The 19694-nt window shown below is 44.5% G+C and overlaps 1 protein-coding gene across 1 annotated transcript; it reads right to left on the bottom strand.

The window, feature by feature from the left end:
* Positions 1 to 4637: 4637 nt before the first annotated feature.
* Positions 4638 to 15366, bottom strand: EIF3F (eukaryotic translation initiation factor 3 subunit F). The gene is made up of 8 exons (XM_053387990.1): positions 14787 to 15366; positions 11742 to 11812; positions 11282 to 11361; positions 9954 to 10091; positions 8842 to 8933; positions 6452 to 6588; positions 6237 to 6350; positions 4638 to 5005 (listed from the first exon to the last, which is right to left on the bottom strand). The coding sequence occupies exons 1-8, from the start codon at positions 15349 to 15351 to the stop codon at positions 4928 to 4930; spliced, it is 1275 nt and encodes a 424-aa protein (XP_053243965.1). The 5' UTR covers positions 15352 to 15366; the 3' UTR covers positions 4638 to 4927.
* Between the last annotated feature and the right edge of the window lie 4328 nt (positions 15367 to 19694).

Below are 19694 nucleotides of genomic sequence, written 5' to 3'. Positions count from 1 at the left end.
ACACATTGGACTCATCTGTTGACTCCTCAGGGTGCCCTCACGCTCAGCTCTGAGGCAGGTGGTGACTAGGGAGGGGGACAACTTCAGCAGTAGAGCCCCACTGAATTCTAGTTCCTAGGAATCCATTATTGGTACCTGCTTTGCTATCCATTCGTTGTCTGGCAAAAATTTCATTCTCATGAGTCTTAGTTGTGGTCGGTAGTTCAACCATTTGAAATATTTTGAGGGCTAACCTGCAGCCCTCTAGGTGACTACTGAATGTGCTGGCTAGAGATGAGGAGAGTTGGGAGTCCAACAACATAAGTAATCCTTCACAATAGATTCAGGTAGGTAGCCGTGTTGGTCTGACGCAGTTGAAATAAATTTAAAAATAGTCCAGTAGCTTATAGCCAGAACAAGCTTCATAATAGGTTTGATTCACACAGGAACTGCTGCTAGAATGGTCTCTTTATATTTTTGTTGCCTCTCAGTCTTCTACGTTGTTCAAATATCATGTTTCATTATATTGTGTTCTCTATTGTATACCAACCTGCAGTTTGCCGAAGGCCAGTTTAGACATTAAAAATAAATAAATTAGAGGTGAGCTAGGGAAATGCCAGCCTCTTCACCCACCACCCCAAGCAGTGGCGTAATTTGTTGCCTGGCTTTGAACTAGCCATCAAGGAATGCTGAAAGAACACTAATCTCTGCTTTCCTTTAAACTAAATGCAACAATTGTATAACCACACTCTATCCAACTAAAGCTAAGCAGCTGAAGGTTGACCTTTCCCTATGCAAATTCCCTATGCAAATTACTGGTCAATAGTCCAGAATGGCTAATTGATGTCTCATCAGTGGGAGGCAATTGTTAGGTAGGAGACCAGAGTTCGAAGGATGATACACCAAGCACTGCTTGACACAGCTGAGAGGAGGTGATAAATATTGGCTGAAAACACTGCAAAATGGAGAGGAAGAGGGTCTGAGACCTCTGCTTGTCTATTATATATTTTGAAAAATGATTTGTCCATCTGGTCTCCAAAGTTTGGAAGTCTGTTGAGATATCACAACCAAACAGCACAAGAGTTCACAAGCTGGGGGTGGCAGACACTGCTGACTTTTGGACTCTGGACACCATTTTGAATCAAGATGGTGGACTGAAATGTGACTTTGGTGTGATTTTTTTAGGCTTAGGTTCTGCTACCTTTCAAGATATCATCACCAAACTTGGGATGAGAGTTCCTGGCGTGGGTGCAGCAGTCTTTGTCAATGTTTGGAGTCTGGGTATCATTTTAAATCAAGATAGCAGGCCGAAATGTGACTTTGACATGACATCACCTGCTTTTGGTATGACTCACATATCATACTATCCATTTAAAACTCACAGTATTTTTCAGCTTCTGAAATTTTCTGGGCAGCACCGAGCACTCCCCACTAGTATATTTACAAATAGTGAAAATATTACAAGGACACCCTCTATCTCTAGTGCACTCTCATCCAAAAGGAAACCAAAGCTGAATAGGGTTGCCTTGAAACTTTTCACTGCTCATCATCACTAAGATGCCAAAGTGCAAAAGAGCATGCAGGCATAAAAAAAGATGTCTGAAAGCAAAACACACATAGGTGTCACTAGAACTCACAACTCTAATGTGCTACATAAACAGTAATATTGCCAAAACCACAACATAGGTGCATTTTGTGATAAGGAAACTAGGAGGTAACAACCAACCATATGTGAGAAAGGTCCCTTTCTTTCTCTCTCCTTTCCCCTATACCACCTATCAAAACTGGTGGAAATATGTAATCTCCTCCATGTTTTTGTTCAACAATAGGTTTCCATTTGTAACATTGATGAAAGTCTAGGGTAAGCTTGCAGTGTCTTGAGAGTATGAAGGGGCTCTGGAGTCTTGTTAACAGGTAGAATGCCAAAAGGCTGCTGATTGAGAAGACAACTGTCAAGGCAAGCTTTTAGTATTAATGAGTTGAGTGGGGCAGGTGATAGGCAGAAACTGCAGTTCTTTCATTAATTAAAGGACATGCTTGTGAACAACATCAGAAGCAAGATATACCGAATTTTTTGCACCATAACACTCACTTTTTTCCTCCTAAAAAGTAAGGGGAAATGTCTGTGCGTGTTATGGAGGGAATGCCTACGGGTGGCATGCCTACGGATTTTCCTCCTCTAAAAACTACGTGCGTGTTATGGTCGGGTGCGTGTTATAGAGCGAAAAATACGGTACCTTTGCCTCCTCCCTTTTGTTTTCTTTCTGCCAAGCATACAATATATGCTGATAGGGGACAGACTACTAACAATGGCATGTTTTTACAAGCATCACAAAAGAGACCACAGATGCTGCCATCTCAGGTTTCTCAAGGGCCATTGTGTCACTACCATTAGCACAAATCATGGGTTGCCTCCACCACCATTTGACAGCCCAAGTAAAAAAAAAAATCGCAATACAGACAAGGGCAGCAGAACTTCCAGAGATGTATCCAAGTTTAAAGGGCTGCTCAAGCAAAGTGACCACTGGTGGGGCCCCTCTGTCAACAGGTTCTCTCCAACTAAACTGGCTTTGTTGGCAACACTCAAAGCTGTGTTGGGTATAGCCATCCTTTTAATTTCCCGTAATTCCTTTACATGGCACTAGATCAGGGGCATTATTGGTACTGTAATTAAAAGGTTGGCTAAATCCAACCGGGTGGCATTTCTTGGATTATCAGACTGAAAATAGAATTTACAGTGGACCAGGGCAGGAAACGTTAAAGCTGCTGGGATCCTAGCACCTGCTGGGACATCAGGTCCCAACAGTGGCACTGAGACCATCACAGGCTATTCACATCCTCAGGTTATACAGTTTGCTACCCTGACTTAACTCTGCAACCAGAATACACAATTTGGGCAGGCTTGCATGCATTTATTTGTCCGTTTTTCGGGGTTGCAGGTAATAATAAGTGCTACTGTTGAGCACAAGTCTGCTATGGGCAAAATGGCTGACCAAGTCAGGATCTTTGAAAATGCTGTTGCTTCCCTTTTATGTGCATTAAAGGTAAAGGTAAAGGTACCCCTGCCCGTACGGGCCAGTCTTGCCAGACTCTAGGGTTGTGAGCTCATCTCACTCTATAGGCCGGGAGCCAGCGCTGTCAGCAGACACTTCCGGGTCACGTGGCCAGCGTGACAAGCTGCATCTGGCGAGCCAGCGCAGCACACGGAACGCCGTTTACCTTCCCGCTGGTAAGCGGTCCCTATTTATCTACTTGCACCCGGGGGTGCTTTTGAACTGCTAGGTTGGCAGGCGCTGGGACCGAACAACGGGAGCACACCCCACCGCGGGGATTCGAACCGCCGACCATGCGATCGGCAAGTCCTAGGCGCTGAGGTTTTACCCACAGCGCCACCCACATCCCTTTTATGTGCATTAAACTACATTTAAAAGGTTCAAATCCCTCTCTGATGAGTCCTCACAAAGATATCACAGCAGGGATATTTTCCATAAATGTGGAGAGGAAGTGGTTGCTCTTGTATTTGGGGTTTAAAATCACAAAGGATATTATTTTTCGACTTCTCAGGATAGCAATAGGCGAGCTTTGTTGCCCAAAAGGTTCTCAAAATGAGAAACTTACCACGATTTCCACTCAATCTGTTGGCTATTGCCTATCACAGATTAAGCTAGCAACTGTGTAAGTGTTTTTTAAAGCATAATCTAGGAAGGTCAAATTGATCTAGAAAGCCCTAAATGCTTATGTTCCAACAGATTGTGCCCTTCCGTGATAAATTATAAGTATAGGCATACAGAGAGGCTTTCAGAGGTTGCTTTGTGTAGTCCCAAGGTGAGGAACTCTGGTGCACTCCATATGGGATTCCAACAACTATCAACCCAGCAACCATGGGAAAAGTGGATGGGAATTGTAGTGCAACAACATCTGGAGGGCCAAAGGTTGTAATATTTTTTTTACCTATTATGTATGAGAAATAGCACAGCTGTAGAGACCTGATGAAAGTGAAGGCTTCAACAAGCTTGGCAACAGTGAGTGTCAGAGAAACAAGAGTTTGGAATGCATTTTAGAGAGATTATAGTTAATCATGAGATACACAACTAAGTATCATATGCCTCTTGGCAGGATAGCTCCCTGTAACAGAGGAGACACTGTTATGTGTTTAGCTGGAAACATGCTTAAGAGCCATACCCACTTGCTGACACATGTGCTTTATATAGAAAAACTGGGACTTTAAACAATGGCTCCTTGCCATGGTTTAACATCAATTCAACACTGTTCTGAACAAGTCCACTTCCAATAAATTATTGTTGCCGCTTGGCTGGAATCTAATCTGCACCCCCGACTCCAAGAATATTGAACTCTTAGAGAGTCTTGGGGCAGAAGCCTCTAGGCCAAGGAAACGTCAGCCAACATCTCCCGCTCCATTAGATTCTCACAATTCTTCACTATATTTTATGGTTTCCCCACCCACACCCCAAAGACTTTTGAAGCCCAAGCAGAGTTTGGGTAGTGCTAAAAGAACTTGGCCCATTTAGTAGAAAGGTTTCAAAGATCAGCAACATTTTATGTAGTTTGTTTTTGAAATGTTTGTGGTATGTAATATCAGGTTGTTCTTCCTCTGCCCTGCGGTGCTGAGGTTAAGAATAGATTTGTCAAAAAATGAATTAAAAAGGATGGGATTTTACTTGGTTGGTTATTAAGATCTAAACATGAATGGGCAAGACTCAGCAGCTTGGGAGTTGCTAGCTTATTTTTAATTATTGTCTTCCTCTTTGTGATCCTGTTTTTTGGGGGGTGCGGTTCTTCAAGGGTTGGAAAGAGGGGCCAGGATAAAGTTGACAGTTTAGTTATCAGTCATTTCAAAAGTTATAGTCCAATTATAAGAACTGAATGACAAGGTTACAACTCCATAGTTTTCTTCACCTTCTCCTCTAATAAGATGGTTAGGAGTTAATTACAGGTTTAGGATTTTTTCATTGAGTGCGATCTGCGACTGTGTGAGATTTGCCAAGTAAGTCACCATCAGCAGGTCCTGAAAAGAAGAAAGGAGCATACATAAGATTAGGCAGAAAACAGTCATATAAAATAATAATTTGTTAATTTGCAGGAGTGTATTTAATGTGGGTCCACCTGGTTGTGCCAAGAGACTGCAGAGCCTCTTAACCTCCCAGTTCCAGATTGTTTAATAAAGCTTGAAAGCCTTGCCAAACAGTTACATTATCGTGAAGCTTCGTACCAATGGGATTTAGTCCAGTAAGAGAGGTGCGCTACTAATTTTGATCTCATTCTCTGCAATAGGGTATAGGAAGGGAAACCTTATTCCGCCTGAGGGCCACATTCCCTTATAAGCAACCTTCTGGGGGCCACTTGCCAATGGTTGGTGTGGCCAGAAGCAAAAGCGGGCAGAGCAATAAATGAAACTCTTCTCTCTGTACGGTAGACTAATTCCAACCATACAAAAGCCAGGGGTTTTTACATCTCTTCACACACAAACACCCACCTCCAAACAAGCAAGATGAAGTCTAAGGACACATTCCAACCGGGCAAAAGGACTTGAAGAGAGCATGGAGCAGGGTCAACGAGGTGTGTGGCCTGGGTAGCCAGGCCCCAATGTTCCAGACCCGTTGTCCACAAAGGCTGCACAGTTGTGCCTCCATTTTCCAGACAGGAAACCTGAACCAGAGGTAACCACCACTATCTTGAGTTATGCAGTCTGAACTGCTTGGCCACTGCCGATAATTTTACATGTCCAAGACTGCGGTGTGCAGTTGGGTAAACCGAGGCTCTGGTCAAGACCTAGGCTGTGACTGCAAAACTACATAGGAGCATTCAAGGGAGCTTGTGGGAAGGAGCTTACACATAGAATATACTGACTTGGCTACCATCCTTTTATAAGCAACATGTGTATGCACACACCCCACCCCAACGCTAACTTTGGAACTGGTCAGAGTCCATATTTTTATCCAAATGGGCAGCTTTTCAGAATATGATCCAATACAACGCAAGTTCTTGATTTGCAGGGAAATAAGCCTTCATAGAAGGCAGCCAATTCAAAGTCCCCTCTGGTTGTTCAGGAAGGTTGCTGCACCAGAGATCTAAGTCAGCCTTGCAAGTCAGTACACACAGGAGGTGCTACTAAACCAAACAGGAATCACCAGCTTACCCACCTATACATCTATATCTTAGCCAATTGTGGCACATTGCTTGTATGGAGGAAGCTTCCAAGCAAGCGGTGCTTTTACAAGCCAGCTCTATGGACTTACGTTGATATTGCTGTTCAACATTGTCTCAAAGTCCTCTGGCGAAATCTTCGGAACCTGGGTGATGAGGTCCATCAGGAAGCGGCCAACAGTGTTGTCAGCAGTCACCTTACCAGACTAGATATGAAGACAGGCAATGTTAACAAGTCATTCAAAATAAAGGTGCACACAAACAAGGGTGCATTTAGTTTCTGGCCAGACCACAACACTATCCTCACCAGCACATCTTCAGCATACTGCAGCACCGTGCTCAGGGTATCCTGAATCCGAGCAGAAGCAGCTCCCACTTGCTGAAGGTCACTGGATAAACTGATCACTCGATTTGGACTGAAGCAAGTCTTCATGACGAGATCAACTGAGAACACAGGGTGTGGGAATGACTGTTAGAACAACATTTGTCGCCACTGACAATTCCAGATATTGAACCTAAAGCCATGTAAAGGTAAAGGGACCCCTGACCATTAGGTCCAGTCGTGGCCGACTCTGGGGTTGTGGCGCTCATCTCGCTTTATTGGCCGAGGGAGCCGGCGTACAGCTTCCGGGTCATGTGGCCAGCATGACTAAGCCGCTTTTGGCAAACCAGAGCAGCGCACGGAAACACCGTTTACCTTCCCGCTGGAGCGGTACCTATTTATCTACTTGCACTTTGACGTGCTTTCGAACTGCTAGGTTGGCAGGAGCAGGGACTGAGCAACAGAAGCTCACTCCGTCGCGGGGATTCGAACTGCCAACCTTCTGATCGGCAAGTCCTAGGCTCTGTGGTTTAACCCACAGCACCACCCGCATCCCGTAGCAATAATGATACTTCACTGCTCATATGCAGCCTTCTGAATCCATTGCCACACCCTTTCTAGTGGGAATTCAACAACTACTATTTAATGCTACTGCCTCATCTCTCCCCCCGGCCACTGCATGGTTATTCAGCTGAAAGCATTGTTGGCAAAGCCTTTCACTCATTAGAAATTGAAATCCAATTGTTAAAAATCCAGATTGCTTAAGGTTGATCTTGCCAAATAGTGTACATCTTCCAATTTAGAGAAAGAATTTAAAAGCTGAACATGTTTCGATGCAGAACAGTGTCTCTGGGCACGCAAGCATGTTGCTATTGTCACTGCTATTAGTGCTTAATTTCCTTCCTGTCAGCCAAGTTCCCCTGCAAGTCCTTCCTCCCACCTGCTTTCCCTCACAATGTGGCAAACATATTATCTAGGACCTGAGCTGAAGGGAGTTGCACGAGCAAAAAGCAATCAATTGGAGATTAAGGCCTCTCACTCTACCCACTCGATTCAAGCTATGCACCCACTGCCTTTTTGCAGCTATCAGCCACCGAAAACCCAGCTGGACCCAAATATTTATAAACACAGTGGTATCTAAGCACTGACCAGCGAACAGCTATCATTGTGCTCTCACTGATGCTAGGAAAAGCCAGCACCATCCTACTGCCCAAGAACAGGTTCTCCAACCCCTGGAACAAAGTCATGTGGTGGTGGTAGGCTGTTTTCCCACATGGCCATGGCCAAACTTTGAAAGAGCAGCAACTGGAAAACAGTACCTTTCCCACAGCCTTATTTCTGAAAAAGAATCTTACATTTTTATTTTTTACTGTGAGCTGCCTTGGAGGCCTACTGACAGGTAGAAAGGCAGGATATATATGGTTTAAAATTAATTTTTAATATGAGCTAAATAAATGTCAGTTCATTCAAGAAAATGCATTAGTTGATCAGCTGGTTATTATAGCCTTAACTATTACTACTCTACATCATTCCGCTCCAGCCTTACAAAAGAATGTTGGGTAACTGAATCCTCCGTCTTTTGTTCTAAATCACCCACAGCAAACCACCCCCACCCCCACTACTTGGAAGTAGAGAGAGCATGCACAGAGACAGCAGCCATAATATGCAGAGGTAACACAAAGGAGTGCTAGACTGGAACACACAACTATGGTCAAGTTGGCGGTGGAATAAACAGATACGTGCATTTGATAACTACTCACCCCAAGCAAACCAGATGGCTGCTGTGGATTAATTAAATAAAATCCCAGTCTTCCAACCTAAGGGTCAGCAACACCCATAGGAATGAGTGGCAACTATTTCACTTATACGGGGAGCAGCAAAGGGGTGATCACACAAGCGCCACTCCTTATCCCTAGTAAGATCAGCATCAGGCATAAGTGGCAGGTTAGGCCACTCTCAACTGTGTCCTAGATTACAGACCTATTACTTTATCCCACAGAACACTGTCAAGCCAACCTCTACTTGACTCAGCCCCAAATAATGAGATAAACTTGGGAGGACAGGCACACGCTACAGTCATACCTTGCGTTACAGACGCTTCAGGTTGCATTTTTTCAGGTTATGGACCGCCGAAACACAGAAGTACCAGAACAGGTTATTTCCAGGTTTCGGCAGTCACACATGTGCAGAAGTGCTAAATCGCGCTTTGCGCATGCGCAGAAGCGCCGAATAACAACCTGCACATGTGCAGGTTGCGAACGCTGCGGGTTCCGAATGTGCATCCCGTACGGATCACATTCGCAACCTGAGCGTCCACTGTACTTTAATCACTCAAAGACATTTATAAAGTAGCAAAAAAGGACAAGAATACTTACCACCTATCCGTTCTGTGTCGTAGTAAGTATATTTCACTGTGAGCGGAGTGAACATTACTCCCATAGTCTTACCAGGGACTCCCATTGCAGTACTAGAGGAAAAATAGATTTTCTTAACACAAACAAGGGCTCAGAGGAAGCTTTATAGCGCCCAAGTAGGTGGTTACACTGGGAGGTCTCACTGGCTTGATTCATATGGCATGGTAGGACAAACTATGGCTTACCGAGTTGGTGCCATTGTGTGGGGTTTTGGAGGAGCTCATAACCACTTGGCTCTTCCCAGGTCATTTTTGTTCCCACACTACACCAGACTATGCCTAAGTTTGCCTTAGGGTGTCATCTGAACCCAGGATCATGGTTCAGCTCCCTCTTCACTAACCATCAGCTAATGCCAAGAACAAACCTTGGTTACACAACTCACGGTTAGTGAAAGGAGAGTTTAACTATGAATCCTGCTTCGGGCAACACAGTAAGCCAAACTTTGGCAAGAACTGCAAATATACAAATAGTACTTCTGAATGCTCCGGTGGACAAATACCTGATTAAAAAGCAAGGAAATTGCAGAATGGTAGGAAATAAAAGAAAGCACAAATGAGAACATTAACACCCCATCCCTTCTCCATACATAGTACGTGGAGGACCCTATGTCCACAACAAATGCTTTCATCCACACAATTGGGATCCTTAAAAGCAGGATGGTGGATTTTTTCCCCTCCTTCCTCTGTAATGCCCATTGAAACGTTCTCCAAATCCTTTGTTAATTTGAAACTTACAGTCAGGAACCATGGAATGTTTTCATAAATTGAATGTCCCTGGGTATATGAGACAGACATTGCCTTCTCCATGGTAGCGACTAAATAAGAGACAGTCTCCCAGGCAAGTTCCACTGGGCTCAGTCTTTCTGTTTATAGATATGCTTTGAAATCATTTTTATTTTAAACAGTCATACTTATTTGATGGTCTACTCTATTGCATTTAGATTTTCGTTTTTAATATTTTATTGTCTTACTTGTTTTTGAAAGGCTATTTTTGTAAAACGCCAGATTTCTGGTTAAAAGGAACAAAGATGGAGGTAGAACAAGTGCAGTACATGAAGGCTGTTTTGTAAATACCTGATATAGGCCTTAATGCTCATGCGCCCATTTTGTAGACTGGTGTCCACCGTGAGGTGAATTGGATTGTGTGCTTCTCGACTGTAATATTCGTGAATCAAGACAGAGTGTTCTGTGATGTCATGCCCTGTTGCATACCTTCAAAAACATAATTTAGACTAATTAATACCTGCACACAATGAAGCCCATTCATTCAACACACACCTTATAGACACAGATGAGATATGCCAGTGAGATATATTAAACAAAGCTAATTCAGATATAGATACATACATAAATCATTCTTGTGCTGCCCTCTGAATTACATTACTTGGTTTGGAGGCAAAAGATTCCTGCATTGCAGGGGGTTGGACTAGATTAACATTGTGATCTCTTCCAATTTTACAATTCTATGATTCGTTGATAAACCAGTTGCATCACAAAATAAATACAAGGAAAAAAGATAGCAAGAGACTTGCCAGTAACTCTGCGGAGAAAGCATAAGCCCAGTGCAATTAGAAACTGCACTTAGTTAAAATAAACCAGAATCAAATGTTTGTCATTTGTTTAAACTAACTACAGTTAGAACTAGCCACAGTTCTCTGAGTCTGGATAAAATAGAGAACTGTGGTTAATCTTAAAAGTGAAAGCAGATAAGCTTATAATATCCTCTTGGTTGTGCAGAGACGAAAAGTAACAGGAAGGTATATGCTTCTGAAGCTCACAAAACAATCATTCCTTTAATCACAGCCCAGTTTGTCATTATGTCTGAACCAGGCCCTTACACAGTGAACATATGTTATAGGTATGGGCAGACTGGCACATCCAACATTCATAAGTAATGTAGCCACATGATACTCCAGCCATTTAACCAACTGGTCTATATGGAACAAGAGGTTCGTCTCCTCCAACTAAATGGGCAGTCAGTTATATAGTGCAGTACTATTTTTCGGTACAAAAAATATATTTTTGAAATGTTTTTTGTGCTGAGTGTAAGCCATCATGGGGGGGGGACTTGGGATTTTGAAAGATGGCATAAAAATATTAACATATATATATTTATGTAACATGTTCATATCCCACCTTTCTCCCAAGTTGGGACTTGGCAGCAGTGCTTTTTTTTTTTTTTAAAAAAAGATCAGATAAGACACTCTAACATAGAACTAACAGAATTGCTGTAGTTCTGCCATTTTTAGGTAAGTCACAATTAATTTTACCTTCTCTGACATGAGTTATGCAACACAGGAGTAAATACACTTTTGCCCCAGCATAATTTGCACTGTACATCAACAATTTTAAAAGCCCATTAATGCTGTTCTGTTTTTGTAAAAAGAAGAATAGCAACCTACCATCCCAGAATAATTTCACTGGGAGAAACTTTCTTGTGCAGTTCATACATATTCTTGGCAAATTCCATGTCAACTGCCACCTAGAAGTAAAGAACGGAAGTAAGAGAATCTGTAGCAGTGAGTCTCATCTATTGCAATGGTAGCAACTCTCCAAGGTCTGAAGCAGTCTTCCCTTCCTTGTTAACTAAGTTCATGTAACTGTAGATGTTGAGGATTGAACCTGGAACTGTGCATGCACAAAACCTGCTCTCTGCAAATGGTCTTATAGCTTCCCTGCCTTCATTTCAAACAATCACCAGGTTATCAAATTTCCAAGAAATGATGCTGCGCCAGAGTCACAGGGATTTTGAAACCCAGAATTCTCTAATCTAGCTATCAACTATTTCAACACCACACTGGGCTTAGCTCTGAGTGGCCAGTACATGACATAATACAGCATGGGGAAGAAGCAGGTACTCACCTCATCTTCTGACTCATTGTGAGGCACTGAGAAGCAGTTGGTGACTTCTACTGAATGCTTGTCAATGGTGCCTGCAAAATTAAGGACAACATGTTTCTGGAAGAGAAAGCCTTTCTAACCAAGGCCCCAGGATCATGCAAGGAGAGATTTTGTAATTAAGGTATAAGACAAGGATGAGCGATTGTCAGCTGCTGGGCTCATGGAGAGGGCTCATGAAGCCTTGCAATTCCAGAATGTTTGTCAACTGTGCCTGTGAAATTAAGAGAGATGTTTCCATGAGAAAGCATCAGCCAGATCCCTGCCATGGCCCTCTCCACAGTTTTGTTGGGAGCTAGAGGGAGAGGCAAAAGTGCTGGAGGGTAGAGGGAGGAAACCAAGATTAATAGGCAAAATGCCTTCTTTATGCTGGAGAGTGTCTGATGTAATCTAATTGCAAAGTGTTGTGGGTCTGTGGGGAGAAGGAAACAAAAATTTAGGATGCTGGAGGGGGAAGCAAGGGGCTTGTGTTTTCGGGATGCTGCTGCTGTAGAGTATCAAAGTATTTGATGTACTCAAAATGCAAAGTGCTTTCCTTTTTATTGCTTTCTCTCGGAGGGAGAAGGGGGGGGGGGAAGGATGAAGTCAACGGAGTCACCAACATAATGTAACCCCTGACATCTTACAGCTGGTGGATATTGGAATTAGAAACATCACCCAGCTTTCTTCTCCAACTTCAGTTTCTTTCAGTATCTATTAAAGAATCCTTTTTATTGTGGTGTACAACAATGTGGCCATAATTTACACTAGCCCATGGGATCACGTTTCAGTATAAGGCCTGAGTATTTTGACCTGGTGCAAAAAAGAGCTCCCTGTTCCTTCAATAAACTATTTAGAAAAGTACAATACAACAGATGCACTTTTCCTTGCCTTTTATGACAAGCTATCCTCTTCCAAAATCCCCTCTTCTACGTAAATTCACAGAACTGTAGAGTTGGAAGGGATCCTGGGGATCATCTAGTACAACTCCCTGCAATGCAGGAATATGCAGCTGTCTCATAAGGGGGTCAAACCTGCAACCTTGATGTTATTTAAAGCACATTTAGTTCTCCACTACATTTGGGCATCCTAGGGCTGAGATGTAACCATGCAAGAGGTACCACAGCCTAGCGGCTTGACCTACAAATCAGTACGTTCCTGGTTTGCCTTGTCTCTTTGCCATAAAGTCATAAATTCAACACCCATCTGCAATATGGGAATAATCATACTCACTTGCCTGACAAACTGGTTGAGATACCATAGTGAGTGAAGTGTTCTGAGAGCCACTACAGTTGACGTGAATAAAACAGGGAGATCTGGCTTCCAAATTCCTTGCTCAGCCACTGCAGTATACACAGGTGGGCTGCCTTTTAGGCTACTTCATAGGAATGATTCTGCGCACCAGCCAAACAATGACAGAGGAAGCAGGAACAAAATGCAATAAATAATGCACCATTACAAAACGGGAGCGTCGAAGCAGCAAAGCTGCCATGTGACCTCAGCTACAAGGCATGAAGCCCAGATTCAAATTTCACCTCTGCCTGTCAAATACGCTTGGAAAACTTTAAGAGGATGACCCTCCACGTACTGTTAGGCAAGAGATGATGGGAGTTGGAGCCCACCAATGTCTGGAGAGGCCAAAAGCTCCCCATCCCTGTCTTTAAACTGCAATCCATGCAGTTTCATCCCCTGGCCTGTGGGTAACCCTGCAAAGCAGTCTAAACTAAGCACCACATAAATGCTGCCAAGCAGCTGCTTTTAGCATTTTAGCTTCTTGTACATTTTCAACACATGGTAGCTTTTCACCGGTTTATCTTTTTGTAACATGCTTTAAGGGTTTGGGTTGTTGTTGTTTACAAATGATGTATAAACTTCATGAAATAAAAAAAGCATTAAAATACTAACTAGCGGCAGCTAAAAAAGCCAGTGCAATTCTGGGCTGCATCAATAGGAGTATAGCATCTAGATCAAGGGAAGTAATAGTGCCACTGTATTCTGCTCTGGTCAGACCTCACCTGGAGTACTGTGTCCAGTTCTGGGCACCACAGTTCAAGAAGGACACTGACAAACTGGAACATGTCCAGAGGAGGGCAACCAAAATGGTCAAAGGCCTGGAAACGATGCCTTATGAGGAACGGCTAAGGGAGCTGGGCATGTTTAGCCTGGAGAAGAGGAGGTTAAGGGGTGATATGATAGCCATGTTCAAATATATAAAAGGATGTCACATAGAGGAGGGAGAAAGGTTGTTTTCTGCTGCTCCAGAGAAGCGGACACGGAGCAATGGATCCAAACTACAAGAAAGAAGATTCCACCTAAACATTAGGAAGAACTTCCTGACAGTAAGAGCTGTTCGACAGTGGAATTTGCTGCCAAGGAGTGTGGTGGAGTCTCCTTCTTTGGAGGTCTTTAAGCAGAGGCTTGACAACCATATGTCAGGAGTGCTCTGATGGTGTTTCCTGCTTGGCAGGGGGTTGGACTTGATGGCCCTTGTGGTCTCTTCCAACTCTATAATTCTATGATTCATAGCTACATTTTAATTACTATGGTGATGACTAGCTGGTTTTACATCTTATTTTATTCTGTGAGCCGCCCTGAGACCCCTGGATATAGGGCAGTATATAAATTTAATAAATAACAATAATTTTGAGTTTGATTGACGACCAAGCGGTGTATATATTTTATGGGATAAAAACATAGGAAGCATAAAGTTATTAACTGGCAAAGCTACATTTAAATGAGTACACAGTTGACTGACTTCCGAGTTTCACGTTTGTGTTTTAACACCCAAGCGGTGTATACATTTTACGAAATAACTACGAACTAAATTAATTTATCGCTTCCGCTTCATAAAACCTACACACCAGTCGGTTGAAAAACAAAAGCAAGCCAGCGAAACTCCAAGCCGATTATTACCAGCCTAGCGACGAGTGCAAGGTAGGTAAAGAACGAAAGGCGGGCTTCTGAGCATGTGCAGAGTTCCGGCCACGCGGGAAAGCGGCGGTTGGGACGGAAGGGTGTCATTGGCCTTACCGAGCAGCGTCCCGATGACCCGGGCGGCCCCCTCGTTCCGCCGCTCGAAGCTGTCCACGATGGAGGCGAGCACCACCGGGTGGATCCGGACCGCGCGGCCGCCGGGGAAAGGCGCCGCCAGAGCCGGCGGCGGGGCAGGGGCCGGAGTCGGGGCCGGCGCCGGGGCGGCCTGAAGGGGAACCGGAGCGGGAGCCGCGGGAGGCGCCGACGAAACGGCGGCGGCGGCGGTGGAGGCAGCTGCGGGCGGGGGGGCAGCCGCGGGAGCAGGAGGCGGCGGCGGCGAGGGCGTCGCGGCGCTCTGAGGGGAACTGGCTGCTACGGCCGCCATCTTGTCGGCGAAAGGGACCCGTGGAAGCGGCTCCTCGGCGCTGATAGGCTGAGCCGAGGCGACGGGAGAGTCACGTGCTTCGCCCTCTTCCCGAGGAGGCGCGTCACGCCTCCCATCCCCCGCGACGTTTTGGTTGCCGTCACCATAGACGTATAAAGAAATAAGAGCGTTCAACCCGAGTGCCGTGGAGCTTCCTAGCTCCCTTTTCACTTCCTCATTCCTCCTCAAGGTGCCCATAGAGGAGCAATGGAGAAACTCAGGGTTTTCAGCTTGCTTGTTATTGCATAAGAATTGTAGAGTTGGAAGGGGCTAATCCAACCCTCCCCCTGTAATTCTGGAAGCCTTTGACCAATGTGGGGCTCGAACCTACGACCCTGAGATTTAAAATCTCATGCTCTAGCGATTGAGCTACCCCATGTTAAATAGGTACTGGTTCTTCCCTGCCAAATTGTACTTGTTGTTGATATTTGATTTCTTGCGGGATGAGGTAAAGGTAAAGGGACCCCTGACCATTAGGTCCAGTCGTGACCGACTCTGGGGTTGCGCGCTCATCTCGCTTTATTGGCCGAGGGAGCCGGTGTAGAGCTTCCGGGTCATGTGGCCAGCATGACTAAGCCGCTTCTGGCAAACCAGAGCAGCGCACGGAAACGCTGTGTACCTTCCCGCTGGAGCGGTACCTATTTATCTACTTGCACTTTGATGTGCTTTTGAACTGCTAGGTTGGCAGGAGCAGGGACCGAGCAACGGGAGCTCACCCCGTCACAGGGATTCAAACCGCCGACCTTCTGATCGGCAAGTCCTAGGCTCTGTGGTTTAACCCACAGCGCCACCCGCATCCCTTGTGGGATGGGGAGAGAGCTTTAAAAGGCTTTTTGTTTTGTAATACCAATACAGTCCAGTTACAGTGCTGGTGGGTGGACTGCACGTCAGGCAGTTTACAACAATCCTGTAACATGGACTAATTGATATTGCAGGTATAAGTGGCACTGAAGGCATATAGATTCTTACATCAGTGCCCTACGACTTATTATACCCATCACACATGGGCATGATGACAATTATGTTGATGCATGACAACCCTGCAGTGTAGTCCAATATTATCTGGTCATCTACTACAGGGTATTTTTACGGAAACACTCTTGGGGCAGAAAGGAGGATACGTTTTCCTTACGCTGGGAAAATATACAAGCCTGTTTTGGTTCTAAAGGATTTTCCAGGGGATGCCTCACATTTTCTGAGTGTTGCTGCTAGGAAAGTCTTGGTATCTTGGATGGTTGTCTTATAATTTGTATATCATTTTTCTGTTTTAAGGAGGGGTTTGTGTGTGTGTTGTTTTTTCCATTACTTTCAATATGTCCATATAGAACAGCAAGTATTTTTTTTATCAGAAACACAGCATTGTAGAGTTGGAAGGACTCCCAAGGGTCATCTAATCTAACCTCCTGCAATGCTGGAATCTCAACTAAAGCATCCCTAACGGATGGCTATCCAATCTCTGTTTTAAAACCTCCACGGAAGGAGAGTCCACCTCCTTCTGAGGGAGTCTGTTCCACTGTCAAAGAGGTCTTATCGTCTTATCCTCCTGAAAAGTTGTTCCTGATGTTTAGTCGGAATCTCCTTCCTTGTAACTTGAAGCCATTGGGTTCAGATCCTACCCTCTGGAGTGGGAGAAAACAAGCTTGCTCCATTCTCCATCTCACCCAACTGCATAATTACATTCATAGGTAACATATACTGAAAATGGGTTGCACCCTTATTGGAACAGAAATGAGAAAGACCTTGAGGAACACAACACACGGACACCTAAATCAGAAAATCAAAGTCTTTTCTGCAGGAGGATCTCTTAGTATTCTGTAGGTACTGCTCTTCCACACAATCATGTGAAGACAGCAACAGAATCAGACCTTTAGCTCTACTATAGACATGTTGAATGTCTGCTCAGTTGTGGAGTCCTGAGGCTAGGCAATCACACTGTTGCAGCCCACCCCAATCTCTGCTGAGCCGTGTGAGATTCCAGGGGTCTTGAAACTTAACCAGGCTTTGTGTTGCCTTTGGAAAAATGAAGCACAGTGGAGACTGTAGTGTCTTTAAGATGATATGGTTTTATTTACACATATATATGCCGGAGTCTACAGTGGAGATTGTTCAAAGCAGTGGTTCCCAAATAGCTAATTACAGAGGACCCCTTATTTTTCAAAAGTCAAGTCATGGACCGCTGACTTTTGAAAATTTTGATAACTCTGTGGTAGTTACCTCTGCAAAGCAATTTTTTGAACAAAATGTGGGGTATTCTCTAATAAGGAAAGGATTTTAGGTATACAGTGGTACCTCTGGTTACGAACTTTATTCGTTCCGGAGGTCCGTTCTTCACCTGAAACCGTTCTTAACCTGAGGTACCACTTTAGCTAATGGGGCTTCCTGCTGCCGCCATGCCGCCAACATGTGATTTCTGTTCTCATCCTGAGGTAAAGTTCTTAACCCAAGGTACTACTTCTGGGTTAGTGGAGTTTGTAACCCACAGTGTTTCTAACCCGAGGTAAAACTGTACTAAGAAACAGACTAGGGCTGAGAGATATCTGGTTTTTAACATTGTGGTATATCAGCAGCTAAACATCACAATATTCCAATATATCATGATGTCTGAAATTGGAGACTGGGTGTGGGGATGAGGGAAGGAGCAACCTTGGAGATCGGATGGCTGTGGGGAAGGACTGGAAGCGGAGTCACCTCCACCTCAAGGTTTTAGTGGGAGGGGATGGGGGGAGGCATCAGGGCGCCGTCAGTGGGGCAGCCAGCAGTGGCAGCCAGTGAAGATGCATGTCCACTGTGGCTTCTGCTGCTTTCCTGCTGAGAAAAGCTGTTCCACCCCAGTGCCAGGGGAAGGTAGTACCACGGTGCCTTGAAGTGAGGGCGATCAGTTGGCCTGTTTTCCTTCAGCATGAGGGAAGGCAGCTCAGATCAGCAGCGTTATCGGCTGAGATCTTAATGTGATATAAACGGTGCCTTGAAACGGCTGCCCAGCTCTCCATTGCACGAGGAGCAATATATTGCTGTGTATTGCTGGCTCAAAATCATTATTGTGGTGTGATTTCAAAGCCAATTTTGGCCAATAAACTGAAAAATTGCACAGCGCTAAAACAGACCATAAAATTGGAGATATTACCATGCAAGAATGACAACATTTCAGTTGGGAGGGAGGCGAGAGATGGGGCTGTGACCCCCCCGGGGTGCATTTCCCGGACCCCTAATTAGGAACCACTGGTTCAGAGCATTCATATTTCAAGAGGGGCTTGCATCCTGCAGGAGCACAGCCCTAGATTCCAGGGCAGGGGAAATAATGTTCTTGTTCCTTTAACAGCTGTTTGGCAGTCAGAAATTCAAAAAGCATACCTTTCTTATTATGGAAATACAATTAGAGGAAAAGCTTCACCCTGACTACTCTGATTTTGTGATGTCTCATGCCTCCTCTTCTGGGTGGCAGTCTTTTGTGTTAGTCACACCATGGCTGCTGTGGAGTTTGTCCTGAGTCTCAGCACTCACTCAAAACCCAAGATTTGCCCACAGGTCCAAAAAGCTTGGCAACCCCTGGTGCAGGACCTGGGTACCTCGATGACTGCTTACTCCAGTATAAACCTGACATACGTTGAGGTAAGCTGGTGCCCCATCTATGGAACACTCCCCCCAACCCCCGGCTGGCTCACCTGGTGCCTAAACATTGCAAGCTGCACTAAAGGGCTGAATATAAACAAATATTATGCAAAATAACCACATCACTTAATTTGCTTATTTCGTTAAGTTGGCAGTGACATAATCCTTGTGACATAATCTAGATTTTTTTGGGGAACAGGAAACAAACAAAAATTGGCGAGAAATATAAAATGATTTCTCACCAGTGGCATCCATATTGAAATTCTGGTCACTGTTCTAATTAGTTTACGTAATATTTCCTGACAATGACAAACCTAGACAGCATCTTAAAAAGCAGAGACATCACCTTGACAACAACGGTCCGTATAGTTAAAGCTATGGTTTTCCCAGTAGAGATGTATGGAAGTGAGAGCTGGACCATAAAGGCAGCTGAACGCCGAAGAATTGATGCTTTTGAATTATGGTGCTGGAGGAGACTCAAGAGTTCCATGGACTGCAAGAAGATCAAACCTATCCATTCTGAAGGAAATCAGCCCTGAGTGCCCACTGGAAGCACAGATTATGAAGCTGAGGCTCCAATACTTTGGCCACCTCATGAGAAGAGAAGACTCCCTGGAAAAGACCCTGATGTTGGGAAAGATTGAAGGCACAAGGAGAAGGGGATGACAGAGGACAAGATAGTTGGACAGTATTCACGAAGCTACCAGCATGAGTTTGACCAAACTGCGGGAGGCAGTGGAAGACAAGAGTGCCTAGTGTGCTCTGGTCCATGGGGTCACGAAGAGTCGGACACGACTAAACAACAACAACAGGATTTCCAGTTTCCAAACAGAGGCAAACATCTAATCTACTGTGGATCATAATGTGCTATGCATCCCACTACTGTGCAATCTGCAAGGATTTCCATGAAGTTTGTGCAGAACCCCTATGCA

Source organism: Podarcis raffonei, chromosome 5, assembly GCF_027172205.1.
Source record: "Podarcis raffonei isolate rPodRaf1 chromosome 5, rPodRaf1.pri, whole genome shotgun sequence".
Classification (NCBI taxonomy): Eukaryota; Metazoa; Chordata; class Lepidosauria; order Squamata; family Lacertidae; genus Podarcis; species Podarcis raffonei.
The sequence above is the reverse complement of the archived record's forward strand: the minus strand, read 5'-3'. Positions and strand labels throughout refer to the sequence as shown.

Bases quoted from the DNA above. Each gene is read 5' to 3' on its own strand.
- EIF3F (XM_053387990.1), bottom strand. From the start codon at position 15,351: ATGGGCACCTTGAGGAGGAATGAGGAAGTGAAAAGGGAGCTAGGAAGC. The intron at 10,092-11,281 runs GTAGGTTGCTAT...ATGTTTTTGAAG, and splicing joins AGTGAAATTATTCTGGGATG to GTATGCAACAGGGCATGACA. The intron at 6,589-8,841 runs GTAAGTATTCTT...CTGTGTTCTCAG, and splicing joins CGACACAGAACGGATAGGTG to TTGATCTCGTCATGAAGACT.